The sequence below is a fragment of the Euprymna scolopes genome, chromosome 32, assembly GCF_053919585.1.
Source record: "Euprymna scolopes isolate OS-2025 chromosome 32, ASM5391958v1, whole genome shotgun sequence".
In the NCBI taxonomy this organism is placed as follows: domain Eukaryota; kingdom Metazoa; phylum Mollusca; class Cephalopoda; order Sepiida; family Sepiolidae; genus Euprymna; species Euprymna scolopes.
Window position 1 is genome coordinate 88,795,476 of NC_136513.1, and position 17,500 is coordinate 88,812,975.

The 17,500-nt window shown below is 33.5% G+C and overlaps 1 protein-coding gene across 4 annotated transcripts in view; it reads left to right on the forward strand.

The window, feature by feature from the left end:
• Positions 1-17,500, forward strand: part of LOC145256474 (neo-calmodulin-like) — a 297,211-nt gene that overhangs the window by 195,334 nt on the left and 84,377 nt on the right. For all 4 annotated transcript variants that reach the window (XR_013863996.1, XM_080115415.1, XM_080115413.1 and 1 more), the window contains exon 4: positions 8,416-8,658. Coding sequence is in view for 3 of the 4 variants with exons in the window: in XM_080115415.1 (XP_079971541.1) it covers positions 8,416-8,658 (243 nt within the window). In the remaining variant the exon portion in view is untranslated. The remainder of the gene's footprint in view (positions 1-8,415; positions 8,659-17,500) is intronic.

Genomic DNA, 17,500 nt, shown 5'->3' on the forward strand with positions numbered 1-17,500 from the left:
CGGTGCTTATCGAAGGATTTTAATGAAATATCTCTCTACGAACACTGCCAGATACATAAAGTGCATTCGTGTGAAATTTTAAAAACAATCGACCTCAGCTTTTCGGCGTTCATATAAAACGAACTCTCTCACACACGCATACACATGCGCGCGCAGAGACAAGTATCTGATGGCGAGTAAAGATGTGCATGCCGAGTAGTCTATCTCTTCGCCTCCACTTTTCCTCTTTCTCATCTGATATACTATAAATCCCCACCCACCCGTCTGAATATCTGAAATTACTCTCGCCGCATGCACACCTGGTCTCGCCACCACCCGAACCCATTTCCGACATTTGTCATCTGGGCCTTCTCGTTCTTCTGAAAACCAACTGCATCAGGATCGAGCGATAAAAGAGATTCTAATTGTAAGGAAACTTTTTGGTTAAATATGCGTCCAAGAATCAACGTAAAAGACGCTCTCGCCAGTAGTTTAGTCAGTCACGCTTTAGTTTTAAATTGTTGTTTTGTCATTTTGGTTACTATGTAATTTTTGTTGCTATGTTACTTTGGTTGCTTTGTTACTTTGGTTGCTTTGTAACTTTGGTTGCTATGTTACTTTGGTTGATATGTCAATTTGGTTGCTCTGTAACTTTGGTTACTAGTTCAATTTGGTTGCTTTGTTACTTTAGTTCATATGGCAGTTTGTTTGCTGTCAGTTTAGTTTAGTATTTATTTCAATTTGCTTGCTCTGTCACTTTGGTTGCTTTGTAAATTTGATTGCTTTGTAAATTAGGTTGCGGGTATCCGAGCGTACAGGAAATTCCCGCGCGAAGCATAGGTATCTTTGCTAGTGTGTGTATGTATATATATATATATGTGTGTGTGTGTGTGTGTGTGTGTGTGTGTGTGTGTGTGTGTGTGTGTGTGTGTGTGTGTGTGTGTGTGTGTGTGTGTGTGTGTGTGTGTGAAATTTATTTATACAAACATTGATGGCTACATATGTGCATACATGTTTCTGTAATCACCCGCGTTGGGGGATTACGTCTTCAGGCCAAGAATTATCGTCGATGTGTGTGTGTGCGTGTGTGTGTGCGTGTGTGTGTGTGTGTGTGTGTGTGTGTGTGTGTGTGTGTGTGTGTGTGTGCAAAAACTTCCTCGCTTCCACAACGTTATGCCCCCACACCTGTTTTTGGAATTTCCAACGACTTTTTCCGATCATACGTATCGTTACATCAAACATTTATTTTAAAATATTTGTGCTAGCGTTTTGTTTTCTTAATTTCATTCATCCAGAGAAAGTCTCGCAATAAAAACGAAACGTTGTTGAACAACTAACTTGATTTGTTTTTCTTTTATATTTCTCTATACATATGTGTGTATTAAATGGAATGTACGTGAAATTAATAAATGAATATAAATGAAATATAAAAACAAATCATATCAACAATCTAAGTTATAAGCTTCATCGTAAACCAAAAAGTAAAAATGATTACGTACATTTCACACCACAACGATAAATTAAAAAGAGACGCAGAACTCTAAAAATATGTAACAGCGAATTTTTAAATGAGAGATTCGAGTACATTGAATGCACTTTTAAAGCTTACCTTTCATATTTCACGATGAAAGCAAAAAGAAACACTCTCCAAATCTACTCTAAACGCAATCAAATAGCCCCCAAATTAATCCAACACTTAACAGAAATTTAGTCTTTCATAATTACAAAATTAAACAAAATGAGCATTGAATATCTAATTGTGGAAAAATATACATAGGTGAAACCCAACGTAATATTGAAAAGAGATTGTATGAGCATAAGGAATATATATATATATATATATATATATATATATATATATATATATATATATATATCCATTTTGAATTTGGAAACAAGGACGAGTGTCACAGGTAAGGAAGACATTTCTCTGATAGCATGAATAGATTAGCAAAATTAATTTGGAGCAGGAAACTAGATCAAATATTCGGAACATTTTTGTTCTTGTGATTAATGGAGGTGGCATTTGATCAACACTGCTGGGGAGCCATGATTTAATATACTGTTTTGTTTTTAAATCCAAGATGCAGTTTCATTATAGATAGCTGATGATTCCTTGAAATAACATTAGGACTATTGGAAAGAAAGCAAATAGATGCAGTGATTGCATGTGATTAAATGACTTACTGACAAAGAAGTTTTCTAACGAATGATAAAAAAATATAAAAATTAAAAATATTTCTTTAAACATTTTTAAAGCTTAAACGTCTAAGAATATATATATATATATATATCCCCTTTTATAATCATATATACCTATATATATGATTATAAAAGGAGATATATGTGTGTGTGTGTGTGGGTGTGTGGGTGTGCGCGCGCCGTGTGTATATTTATGAATATATTTGAACTAACAAATACAAATATATCTAAAATACAAGAGAACTAATTATTAAAATTTCCAACTGCATTAACTCCCTTTGACTGGGCTAAGTAACTACAGCTATGTAGAGACCTGTCCTCTTAGATACAAAATAATTTCTACTATCTATAAACTTAATTAAAGCATATTGAATTATTTGATATACAATTATGCCATTAAATATATATATATATATATATATATATATGCATATATATATATGTATATATATACTTTATTAATATTCATAAATTACCAAACAATCTAACTGTATAGAAAAAAAGTAACGAATTAGTTTCGTATTCTTTTATGACCCTAGTTAACAAATTACAGCAAATAATTATTACAAAAGTAATATTAATTAATTTATTTGTAGAATTAAAATGAATTCCAAAGATTTTAATTCATACGTTGTATAAAAACTTCTAGCTTTACAATATAAACAAAAACTGTTGCCAGAACAAACAAATGATGTTGAGTCTTCTACGAACTTTTTTTTCCTCTTACAACATTATACTGTCATGCATTTTTTATATCTTAGCAAAGAATTTCTCATTTTTCTGAAGAGTATATGCACGAAAAGAAGCAGTATTTATATAATAATTACCATTTGCATTGGCATTACGACACGGATCTGTAAAAAAAAATGTACCGACATTTTAATATGCCATAGACACTGTTTTGCATGGAAAATAAATATTTTGACCTTAGAATGTAACTATACTAATATTCTTTTATATATATACTAGCAAAAATACTTGTGCTTTGCACGATACTTTCCTGTACGCTCGGGTATTCGCTTAGTTATAAGAGCAACTATTGTTTAAGGTGTTTAAAAAATGTAACTACATTCTGAAGTGAGTGAAATCCAACTATGAACTATGAAGATTGATTTAAAGGAAGTGGGTGAAGGAGAGTGATCTGATTCAAATCCACAAAGAAGCTGGTAAGTACCATTGTGGCGGCCCTCGAAATGGTGGCGGACCAAAACTTGGTGTGCGCCATCCCTAAAACCGCACAACATATGACCTTACCTTTGAACTTGACCTTAAAAATGATGTGCATCATCCTTAGGTCGGAGAGCATCATGTCAGGTTTGGTTGTGATCGGTTCAGTCGTGTGGACTGTAACAAAGTATATATATATATATATATATATATATATATATATATATATATATATATATATATATAGATTGTTGGAGAGCTATTGGCTACACATTAGCAAACGTGTTTCAATGACCCCCCCTAGCAGGGAAAATCACCTCATCAGGCCAAAAACCATCCACCTGGCCTGATGAGGTGATTTTCCCTGCTAGAGGGTCATTGAAACACGTTTGCTAATGTGTAGCCAATAGCTCTCCAACAATCAATATATTGCTCTGTTTCATGCATTGAGCACTCTTTGGAATGACATATTGTGTTGTTGTTATGAGTTACTGAAAAATTCTACCAACAGTATAATAATATATATATATATATATATATATATATATATATATATAAAGTAATGTGATTGATAATTTAAAATTTAAAAGTCAAATTATAATTTGATTTTTAAATTTTAAATTATCAATCACATTACTTAATATTGAATTAGCTCTAGGATATTTACCTATCGAGCTTATTATATATCTAAATTACAACGAGCCCTTTCTCTTTACTGTATTTTGATTAAACTAGTCATTTCACTGTTACATTGAAATACACTCAGCTCTTTAGACTATTGTTCTAATCTCCTTTAAATATATATATATATATATATATATATATATATGTATATATACATATATATATACATATATATTTATATATATATACACACACACACATATATATATGTATATATATATATATATATATATATATATATATATATATATATATATATATAATTATATATAGGTTATGACCTTGACCATAACCTTGAACAATGGTGTGCACTATCCCTAAGTGGGGGACCATTATCATGCGAGTTTTAGTCATGATTGGTTCAATGGTGTTGGCTGTAGGAGAGTTGTACACACAGACACACACACGAACGTAACTACTTTATATATATATATGTGTGTTGTGTGTGTGTGTATGTGCGTGCGTGCGTGCGTGCGTGCGTGTGCGCGCGCTGTTTATGATCAACGCAGCAGTAACGGATGTTGAAGAGTATCTTGAAATCCGTAGAATTGGAGGGCTCTCTCATGCCGCACAATAGTTGATTATTCCATTCCCCTCCTCTCTGTTTCCGCGATTTTATGACTGTTATTTTCTTACCATTCCACGTGAAGTGCCAAAGACAAAAGCGTTGATAAGGAAACCCCCGTACACCGACCTACACGCATGTGCTTGGTGACGTAGGCGCCTTTCAGAAGTTACCGGAACATTTTTTTTACGTCCTTTGCTTGAAGATATAGATAAAAACGTATCACCTTCTCTCTCTCTCTCTCTCTCTCTCTCTCTCTCTCTCCCCCACTCACACATACACACGCACACACACACACACACACACACACATACATATATATAAAATATTATATACTTGCTATACTGAACATGCTAAAAAACGAAGGCTCTTCATCTTATACTTTTAGAATCCTTTAATAATCAGCTAATAATAATGGAAATAATAAACATGATAAGGTTCTTTCTTCCTCCCTTTTTCTTTTCCTTCTCCTTTTCTTTTTGAGTCTTATTTCTTTCTCCTCCTTTTTAATTGCCACCCTCTTTTTCCTTCTTTCTTTCTAAAATGTGTTCTATGTGTGTGTGTGTGTGTGTGTGTGTGTGTGTGTGTGTGTGTGTGTGTGTGTGTGTGTGTGTTTACATTTAACTACCCAACTACTCTGTCAATATTCAGTCTACAGACTCGAGATTTTAAAAGGGATATTGAGATTTGCGGAAATCTTTTCAATCGATTTTCAACCAGAAATTTGGCTGTGAAGGGGTCAAAGTTCAACGATTTGACCTTTGAAAACCCTACTAAACTCTTCTGCCCATGTTTTGCTCTAAACACTTTAAATTTTAGATGGAGATTATTAGGACTTTTTAATTTGATTTCAGCCCAAAACAATAGATGTAAAGCGATCAAAATTGGAGTCAAAGTTTTTTTTTTTTAAATGACCTTTGCGGTCTCTACCAAATTACTCAGCCAATTTTTGGTCTAAACATTTGAAATTTTACATAAAGTGTATTCAGACAAAGGGCAAGTTTTTTAACTGTTTTTTGGTCGAAAGTTTGGCTACTAAGGAGTCAAAATTCAAAAGATTTGACCTTTACGGTCTCTGGCAAACTATTTGAATTTTTACATAAAGCTAATTCAGACATGCCGCAAACTTTTTAATGGGTTTTTGTGCGAAAATTCTGCAGCCAATAGGTTAAAGTTGAAAAGTTTTCCTTTGTAGACTCTACCAGATTCCTCCTCCAATTTGGGGTCTAAAGACTTGAAATTTTAGGTGTAGGTGAACATTTTAGGTGGACATGAGTCAAACTTTTATATATATATATATATATATATATATATATATATATATATATATATATATATATATATATATATATGTATATATATATATATATATATATATATATATATATATATATATATGCACATAAATTTATGAACAGTACATAGGCCCGAGTAAAGCCGAGCTGAACTGCTGGCAAATAAATAAAAAATTAATCAAAACAAATTTCCTGCCTTCCTCTGTAATTCATCTGTGTTGCAACTATCTTGAATTTTTATTCGTTGTCTGATTATTACGAAATACTTCAGGTTTGTTTTTTTTTTGTTTTTTTTTTGAAAAAGAGATGTTAAATCTCGAAATAATAAAATTACCATTATACCATCCCGGTTATACAGGGTGTCCATAAAGTTCGTGTGCATTTTTAAAAAAATTATAATTTTATTTATATTTGCGATAGAAATAATCTGTAAAAAATGTTATAAAGTTTCATGTATCTAGTTTTAAGTATAGTTATTGAATAATTTTCAACTGATGAAAAAGTAAACTGTCTTCTTTTGTTGGCTGAATTGAAATTTACTATTGCTGTACAAAGAAAGTTTAGAATTGAATACAATAAAAAAATGGATGAAAAAATTTAAAGAGACAGGTTCTGTCCATGATAAACCACGGTCTGGAAGGCCATGTGTCAGTGACGAAAGTGTTGCTTCCATAGAAGAATCCTTTACTGCAAGTCCAAGAAAGTCTGTAAGACGGGCATCATTGGAGCTTGGGCTGCCAAAGTCTACTGTGCATAAGATTCTGCGGACAAAACTTCATATGAAAGCTTACAAAATTCAATTACATCAACAGTTGTTAGAAGAGGATTATTATGCACGGCTAACTTTCTGTCACCAGTTCAATTAAAAATTTTGCAATGATGGTGCATTTGTGAGTAATTTACTGTTTTCTGATGAAGCAACATTTCACATTAGTGGCAAGGTCAACAGGCATAATTGCCGAATTTAGGGAACTGAAAACCTAAATGAAACTGTTGAACATGAAAGGGACTCTCTTAAAGTTAAATTGTGGTGTGCTTTGGGAATAAATCGAATCATAGGGCCATATTTTTTTGAAGATCGTGTTATTAACAGTAACAGCTACTTAGCTATGTTGTAGAATTACTTTATTCCAAAACTTGAACAATTAAACTTGAAAGATGATACACTGTTTCAACAAGATGGAGCTCCTTGTCACTTTGCTCGGCGTGTTAGACAATTTCTAAATCAGGAATTTCCTAACAGATGGATCGGAAGGGGTGGACCATTTCATTGGCCTCCACGTTCGCCAGATTTGACTCCATTAGATTTTTTTTTATGGGGACATGTGAAAACAATTTGGTATGCAACCAAACCTAGTTCATTGGAAGATTTGAAAGCTGGAATAACTAATGTGATTTCAGGCATTACTATAAATCATTTGGCAAATGTTTTTCGTGAACTACAAAATCGTATTACCCTTTGTATTGTTAATGATGGAAAGCATGTGGAAATTTAAATAAAATTTCAATAACAGCTTAAAAAATATAGATTTACTTCTTTCAAATCCATTTAACAGCTTATTTCTATTGAAAATACAAATAAAGTTATAACATTTTTAAAGTGCACACGGACTTTATGGACACCCTATATTTAACAGTAGTTAAATATTTACTGATTTATATGTGAAAAAAACAGATACGCAAAGATGAGTAATTTAAAATACTGTATTCGGTTGTCCGTTTTTGTAATGCAAGCTAAGTTCAGCCTCAATAAAAAAAAATATGGAAAGATTTTTATGATTTTCGATACTTTACGTAACGAAAATATCATATTCCCAAAATCACGTAAATTGATCAAGTAGTTTTTTTTTATATATATAAAAAAATAATTTTTACGATTTTTAGCGATTAACTATTAATCGTAGCCATTACGAGGCTGATTTTTGAAAAGGCTGTAAAGGGAGGGTGGCCAGTGATGAATTTTCCTCATAAAATTTGATTTTTTTTTTTAGTTTAAAAAATACTTGATCAATTTACGTGATTTGGGGAATATGACGACTTCTTTCCGTGACGGGAACGTCATAAAAATGTTACTGCATTTTTTGCGTTTTTTTTTTTTATTAGGCTTAACTCTAGATCTGTTCTTTTTCATATGGCACGTCACATCACTGTCTCGGTTTCCTACATTGCTACCATCCTTCTTAAACACTTGCATATTTTATTTATTTATTTATCTTTTCTTTGAAGCATAATGTTTTTTTTTTTTCAAAATTACTGGATTCAGCATTAAATAAGTCGAAAAGTGTTGATATGCCGTAAAACAAAACAACCGAACTAAACACTAGGAATAGATATTTGAAGATATAAAAAATGTGAAGCATAGATTTTTTTTTACTAAAATTAATGAAATTAAATAACCCGAAAAGGGTTGATATGCCGTAAAACAAAACAAACAAACAAATCTATTTAAAAAAAAAAAATGCTCCATTTTTCTCCATTTTAAAAAAAAATATTTTTTTTACTTTTTTTTTTTTTTTTTTTTAGGAAGCGGTACGATCGACTTTCCCGAGTTTTTGCGGATGATGTCCAACCAGACGGAGGACTTTGACCACGAAACAGAAATCAGGGAGACATTCCGAATGTTCGACAAAGATGGCGACGGGTTCATCACCGCCGGCGAACTGCGCTACATGTTTGCGAATATGGGACAGAAACTGACAGACGACGAAATCAACGAAATGATCATGGACGCCGATGTCGATGGCGACGGACGAATCAATTACGCAGGTAGGTACCGGAAGTGATGTCATGACAACGCTCGACCCGCACACCATTCTCAACACAGAACACCCTACACATTCGCCTTAACCATGATCCCAATCCCACCAAAAAAGAACATTTTTCATTTAACTTGATTTTTCTACAAACTAGTCAGGCTATTCGATACTCTAGCGATCCCGGCAGAATTAGGGACCCTAGCCGGCGCAAAATTATCAAAAGATTCTTTTTTAATTATAAGATAGTAGGTATCTTCTTTCTCGTTTCTAAAAATATGGATCTTTGAGATGTGATTAAAATTTTATTTTGATGAGATTATGTTCTGCCATAAACGCCCGCTGAATATACAACTGTTTTAAAATGAAATGTATTTTGAATTAATTTGAATGAATACATATTTTATCCGGGTCGACATTTCACTTTTTCGTATTTATATAAATAAAGAATAGACTATTACTCCTACTACTACTACTACTACTACTGGTAGTACTACCACTGTATCTATGCTTAAGAAATACGTGAAACATTTACAAATTGACACTTTTTTTTTATCTCGGTCGGCCTTAGGAGTAGGACTTCTGCAAAAACTACTATTATCATTACTGCTTGTTTTCGAGCCATATTCAATCTCTACCGTCGTATATCCGTCGATATCTTTTAATTTAAAAGAAATATATTACAAAATAGTTTTAATTTATCATATTTTATTCGGGTCGATATTACATACTTGTACAAATAAAGAGTAAGAGGTCAATTTAGTCTATAGAAAAAAAGGCGCAACTATCCTATAATAGTGAAATTCGGAAAACGAACAAATCGATTAAAAAAAACAATGGTATCTATTGATTTTTGTGCCAATTTCAACTAAAAGCGATGATATCTACTTAATTGGCATGTCAGGAATATTTAAATATTACCACATTATTAAAAAAAAAACACGAGTTTTCGATCTTTCTCGTAAAAAACCGTCGCAATATTTCTTTGGGAAGATGTGACATAATAACAGGAGAAGTAACTAAGGCATGCTAAAAACAAGGTAAAAAAAAACAATTTATTTTTTAAAAAATTGGCAACTTACACGCTATTACTTACCTCCCTTTGGAACTCTCTTTTGTGTGTGTATGTGTGTGTGTGTGATTTTTTTAGTTAAACATTTTATTTTCGCTAATTTTCGTCAAAAATGTTTTGCTTAATAATTTTTTTCAATCTTATCATTTTTCGTAATTTTTGGATATATTCATTACTCTTTATTGTTTTGCCTGAAGGTTCAATATTAAAAATTTCGAAATTCCCTACTATAGGGTAGTTACATAAAAAAATACTAGTAGTAGTAGTAGTAGTAGTAGTAGTACTACTACTATTACTACTACTACGCGTAAACGAAGCGGGACCTTTTTTAAATTGACGCCATATTTGATCTCCATAATAAATGGAAATAATATAAAATTCAAATTGAAAATAAAAATATAATTTTACATAATAAAAAAAATAATATATCATTTTATTTATTTTCACTTTTTGTAAACGCCGTGTAACAGTGGACTTCGAATAGTTTTATAGTGTCGAGATTTTAACGAAGTCAGGAAGAACGGATGTGTTCGGACCCCGGCAGTCTTTTGCGAAAATAACACCCCTCGGTTTCACGACCTCGGCATCTGTAAAAGACCTAATAACGGTTTCACGACCTCGGCATCTGTAAAAGACCTAATAACGGTTTCACGACCTCGGCATCTGTAAAAGACCTAATAACGGTTTCACGACCTCGGCATCTGTAAAAGACCTAATAACGGTTGAACGAATCATTAAGTCGCTGTCTGGGTGATAAGCTTGTAGAAACTGACGTTTGTAAATATTTCGTTTTAAATAAATTAAGGGGCTGACGACGAATTCGTGCTGGTTTCACTAAGCACGAAAACTTGGACTAGAAATTGGAACATAAGGGATATTTTAATCATACCAGTTATTATAGGTGCCAAATTACTTATGAAGTCGTACCTAATCAAGTGAAAGAGAGATCCAGACAATTGCACTTAAGGGAACAGCGAGGATACTAAAAAGAGCTCTCGGCTGGTTTTAAAAAAAAAAAAAGCAGGGGAATGTCCGCAGCTTGTTTGGCTGCCCTATACCCAGCATTATTATCTTAAAAGAAAGAAAATGAAAAAAGGGAAAAAAAGGAAAACAACGGCCATGTTTATTACATGGACCGAACCTTCTCCGAAATACATTTGGGCACAAGCCTCAATTTTTCTAAAATTTATACAATTTTTAACAGTGACTTGTTATTCATTTTTTTTTTTTATTATTTACTTAGAAATTTTAGTGATAGAAATTTTCCAAAATTCACTATTTTATTTCGAGAAAATTATTATTATTATCATCATCATCATCATCATCATCATCATCATCATCATCATCATCGTTATTTACTGTGACGAATCGTAGAAATTTCCATATTGGTATCTGGGGGCGCGTCTAAATCACTGGGGAAGATGCACATCCGAATAAACACGCCTAGTGAATGGACGACAAGGCGGTACTCCATTTAATGGTGTACAGGTGACCTGCTGCAAAATGTCTTCCTGAACCTGCATGTCAAGCACATGTTTGCCACGGCAAATAGTGACATCTCAATTGTGTGCAACACGAAGTTGCGCCTCGCGCATCACCTAAAGCACTTTGTAGTTGGGGGCTTGCTCAATCCTAATGAGCAAAATGTATACTCTTATCAGAGTTATGCCGACGACGGCGGATTATTATATATTAGGAGATATATTTAATAAAAAAATAAAAAACAGGGGAAAAAAAGTGTTCAATGCTTGAGTAGAACTGAATATGATTTTATAATTTCAACCTCAGAGGGGTTTTTTTGGGGGGGAGGGGTTGCTTAAATCATTGTAGATTATTTCTATCGACAGGACAATAATATTATCCCGCCGATTTCTTCAGACAATTCAAGCCAAAATAAACGATTCTTAAAAATTCTGGGCTTGACTTTTACTCTGATCTTAAATGGAACACATACATTGAATCCGTTGCCAAGGCCGCTGGAAAAAATGGTGGGATCCTTCTATCGATCCAGTAGATATCTCACTGCTGATGCAATTCTCTATCTATATAAGAGCCAGGTACGTCCAAGGATGGAGTACTGTTGCCACATCTGGGCAGGAGCTGCTAGAAAGTACTTATCCTGCCTTGATAGAGTTCAAAATAGACTTCGTAGCCTTGTGAGGGATGTCTTTTTTTCTTCCCTGCAACCTCTTTCTCACAAGAAACACTCGTCTAGCAGAAAACACTATCACTAATTTCCCCCACTCTTTATCTGTGCCTAAACCTAAACGTAGATTCCATGAGCAAAGTTTCTTTCTTAGAACTGCACGCCTATGGAATTGTCTTCCGTTTTCCTGCTTTCCAGCTGACTACAATATGGTTGTCTTCAAGTCTAACGTAAACAAGTTTTTGATGAGCCGTTCCATATAAGTTAACAAATTTACCCAATCTCCGTTGCTAACGGTTACTATAATGTCCAATTTCTAATGTACACTCTTTAACCCTTATCCTCGAGTGGCCTCTCGGCCTTTATAAATGGTGATGCCTATGTAAAAAAAAATTACAAATGAGTATTAAAAAACAGGATTTGAAGTGCTGGATAGAGAGGGGAAAGGGAGGAGTGAGAGGGAAGAAAACGAAACGAAAGGGAAAGAGGAAGAGGGAGGGGGATATAGATCATATGTAGTTAAGAATGTAAGTTAAAGAATGAAGAAAAGTTAAAGTTAAAATGAATTAAAAAGAAGGTTTCTTGTTAATGCATACCATTCTGTGATGTCAAAGGTCAAATATTCAATCTATGATGTCATATTTTAACAACCTATAATCTCATAATGGTCAGAGTGTCCGAAAATGGACCGGGAGACGAGGGTTCAATCTTCAGTCGAGTCTTACCGAAGATTAGAAAATTGGTTCTTGGTGCCTCTTGCTTAAATACCCAGTATTACAGGAGAAAGATCAAGGGTAAGTGGTGTGGCCGCTACGTCTGAACGAGAACCGAGGGAGTGAATCTTTTGCTAATCAGCATCTGGTCGCGTTCTGCAAACGCCAATTAAAGATGTGCTAGAAAAATATCACATTCCGCAGTTTATAAAAAAAATGGATTAAAGTCACTATTTACAATGCCTCCCCACGGGACAGAGTTAGACACCAGGGTCGTTTTTTAACGTGGAGAAAAGGTACATAAAAAAGGGTTTCAGTCGTGAAGGGCTGTTTCTCCACTGACAGAGAACAAGAAATGGAAGTGCAGCATCTGAAGAACAGCTGGTATTTATTTGCTCCCCCACGGAGCAAATTAGGCACAAGGCCGATTTTTAATGTGAGGAGTGAAGGGGAAAAGGGGACCAACTCCCCGGGGAATAGGGAGCTGGATAGTGACAATTGGTATAAAGGGTTGCCCCTACATTAACCAAGGTCTTATATGTGGGGTTGCCCCCACATATGGTCTTTGCTTGCAGTATCTGCCGGAACAGATACTACACTTTGATTTTGACCAAAAGTAGCGAACATGTGTGTAAGCAGAAGAGTCAAGTTTGAGTACGTGTTCCCTGTTTGAGCATGGCGCGCGGTTCCTGGTCCTGTCAGACCCCAGACCCTCTAAGGTAAGCCTTTTAGTTTCTTAGCTAGTCGAGTGGATTCCCCCTACCTAATAGGAAATCTCCAAGGTGCTCACTCCCTATTCTTCTTTTAGCCTCCACCTCTTAATGGTAGAATCCTTCTACCGCTCTAGTAGATACCTCACTGCTGATTCAATTCTCTACCTAAATAAAAGCCAAGTAAGTCCAATGATGGAGTACTGTTGCCACATCTGAGCAGGATAAGCTGCTAGAAGCAGCTTCTCCTGCCTTGACAAAATTCAATTTAGAAAGATGAAGCGGGAGCACATTCAAAAGTGTACAAAGGCTGGCTATTCGGTATCTGTTGGAATTTCTTGGATAGTATGTAGCTGTCTATGCTGACGATTAAGCAATCAGAAACCGAACTGAGGGTGAGCACAGTTCGGGGCATGTTGTTAGAAACATTCGATGTAAACACCGATTTTCTTCAGGAGTATCTTGTCGAACTCAAGACGGAATTTCAAACAGAACCCTTCACATAATCCAGGTGAGAATAACATGCTCTCGTTAAGTCAGCCATGACCGTGCAGATTCCCGAGTTGGCAGAAAGATTCCCGAGTTCGACAAGATACACCTGAAAGAGAAGGTTTTGTGTGTGTGTGTGTCTGTTTGTGTGTATTTGTGTGTGTGAAACGGCACTAACCTATTCGAGTTTAACCGGCTTCCTCTGAAGGGGGAAGTTCCATGGGAGTATGAAATTCACAAGCAGTCCCAAGTCGCATGTATATACCCGTTAGGGGAGATGACAACGTTATGTTTTTGCAAATCTTGCAGGGAGGTGTTGACGTCCTCCTACATACAGCACCTAGAATTCCTAAATTGATCACCCATTTTAATGGTCGGGCTCAACGTTGCTTAACTTCGGTGATCTGACAGGAACCGGCGTGTCAATGTGATTATGCCGTACTGAAGGAGATTGAAGATTACAGCAGCCGAAACGTTGTGAAAATAGCACTCAAGATGAGAACTGTAGTCCGAATATTCCAAATAAATATTTCATGTCGTCATGATATCATCCTCCCAGGTATACCCTCCTGCATTTTGGGGTGAGGTGAGGGAGAGATTATATAGATATTATTTTTGTTATGACGCCATAAGAAACAAGAGACAATTTTGAGTTTATTTTTTTATTTAAATAATCTATGAGAAATTGAAGATTTTTTTTAGTGATGGGACGATTCCAACATTTTTCCCGATTCCGATACATTTACCGATTCCGTGCTAAATTCCCGATTGCGATACAATTACCGATTCCGATTCTTTATAAATATTTGATTATTTAACTATAGAGTGTTTATTTTCCTCGATTTTCGTAAAAAAAAAACACACACACATGTTAAATATGCAGATATTTTCCCAAACGTCAAAATACATTTGTGGAAGATGATCTATCGATTTTAGCTTCACTGGTATTTTAAAATCAATAAATATTTAGTATTTTATCATTATTACCAGCAATGGAAGATTTTACTTTAAACAAAATCAAATAAAAAAAGACAATTAAAAGAATCGTTTTGGCATCGGAAAATAGGAACTAATTTTTCCGATTCCGATACCGAGTCCGATATCCACTAATCTTCCGATTTTTCCGTTTCCGAATAATCGCCCCAGCATTATGTTTTTTTTTTTCAGACCACGTTTTACTGTGCTTAGAATATATGCAATGTTAATCTTAATAGCTCGTGAAGAAGGTGCACCGCCGGCAGGTGCATAGGTTTGCTAGTGTTATTAACAGAAAAAAAATCTTAATTGCCAAAAAGGCAAATTCGTTTTGCTTAACATCCTGTTTAAACGTTTCCCCTTAGCATAAACATTGGAAAAACAATCTTTCACTTGTAATTAACGTGAATTCTTAACATATCGGTGGTGTATACGCACGTACACACACACACACACACACACACACACACACACACACACACACATATATATATATATATATATATAAGTAGATTGTAGTTTGCTTGAAGCATTGTTGTAGAAAATTATAAGGTAAAATTAAAAGCCAAGAACAATGCGAGATTTTTTTTTATATAGAGTAAAATTAAATGAAAACAAAAGAAATAAATTTCTTTTTTTTGTTGTTTGTTTTTTCTTTTTTGTTGTTCAGAGTTAAAATTTGTGTGAAAAGAAAAAACAAACAACAAAAAAAAGAAATTTATTTCTTTTGTTTTCATTTAATTTTACTCTATATAAAAAAAAATCTCGCATTGTTCTTGGCTTTTAATTTTACCTTATAATATATATATATATATATATATATATATATATATATATATATATATATATATATATATATATATATTGTGTATATTTAGGCAGCATCTTCCCATTTAAACAAATATTATTGAATAGCACGGAGTTATTCTGTTTTACAATTTTCCTTTCTATCTTTTCCAATCTCCGAATAGTCCTTTTTGTGTTCTTAATTATGAGTGCAGCCGAAACGTTTTAAAATGTGTGGGATAAATTTTGAATATATATATGTGTGTGTATATATAAATATATTTTATATATATATATATATATATATATATATATATATATATATATATATATATATATATAATAAAAAAAAAAAAGTCCGGCCACCTAACTTGTAACACGCTACCACGTGACTATAAAAAAATGTATATATATGTAATTTAAAAAAGGAAAAAAAAAACAATTTCTACATTTATTTCTACAACATGCCTGAGGATGATAGAAGGACCACTTCTGTCGAAAGCGCTCGCGATTATGGATCTAACATGTACAATTTCGAGAAGAACACAAAAAGGACTATTCAGAGATTGGAGAAGATAAAAAGGAAAATTGTAAAACAGAGTAACTCCGTGCTATTCAATAATATAATAATATATTTTAGTCGTGAGTAAGGCAGATATTCCTTATTTATCTCAATTATAAAATTTGTTACGAAACCTATACCTATTGAGCTTATTATATATCTACAATGAGCATTTTTCTTTTAAAAGTATTAATACATTTACTAATATATTAAAATAAACTCTGCTCTTTAAACTCCAGGTCTAATTCCCTCTAACAAATATTTAATAAATAAAATAAAATAAAATAATATATATATATATATATATATATATATATATATATATATATATATAGCACAAAATGGTAATTAGTAAAAACCTGAAGAGAGTGTTCAATACTGTTGCAGATCATATATATATATATATATATATATATATATATATATATATATATATATATATATATATATATATATATATATATATTACCGTTTTAGTTACACATTGATAGAGTTCAAAATAGACTTCGTAGCCTCGTAGGAGATGTCCTTTTCTTCTCCTTGCAACCTCTATCTCACAGAAGAGATGTTGCGAGTTTGTCTCTGATGTATCGTTATTTTCATGGAAAGTGTTCGACTGAGCTTCAATCTATGGTCCCCCCTCGCCAAACTTTCACAAGAAACACTCGTCTAGCTGTAAACACTATCAATAATTCCCCCCACTCTTTATCTGTGCCTAAACCTAAACGTAGATTCCATGAACAAAGCTTCTTTCTTAGAACTGCATGCCTGTGGAATTGTCTTCCGTTTTCCTGCTTTCCGGCTGACTACAATATGGTTGTGTTCAAGTCTAACGTAAATAAGTTCTTGATGAGCCGTTCCATATAAGTTATCAAATTTACTGAATTTTCATTACTAATGATTACTATATTGTCCAATTTCTACTGTACACTCTTTAACCCTTATCCTTGAGTGGCCTCTTGGCCTTGATAATGTGGTGATGCCTATGTAAAAAAAAAAAAAAAAAAAAAAAAAAAACATGCTCCGGTTACCGAATAATTTCATCAGACTTTACAGAAAGTAAGTCTGTAAAGTCTGATGAAATTATCGGATCGTTGATATGATTCGGTAATCGAAACATGTGTAAATAAGCAGATAAAACGGTAATATATATATATATATATATATATTATACATATTATATATATTTGTATGTATATATATATTATATATATATGTGTATATATATGAACACATAGCGATGAGAAAACATATACATAATACCTATATGCATTTTACTTTCTTTCTCTGTATCTGTTCCTCTCTCTCTCTCTCTCTCTCTCTCTCTCTCTCTCTCGCTGACTCTCTCTATCTATCTATCTATATATCTCTTTCTATTTCTCTCTGTCTTTCTCCCTATCTA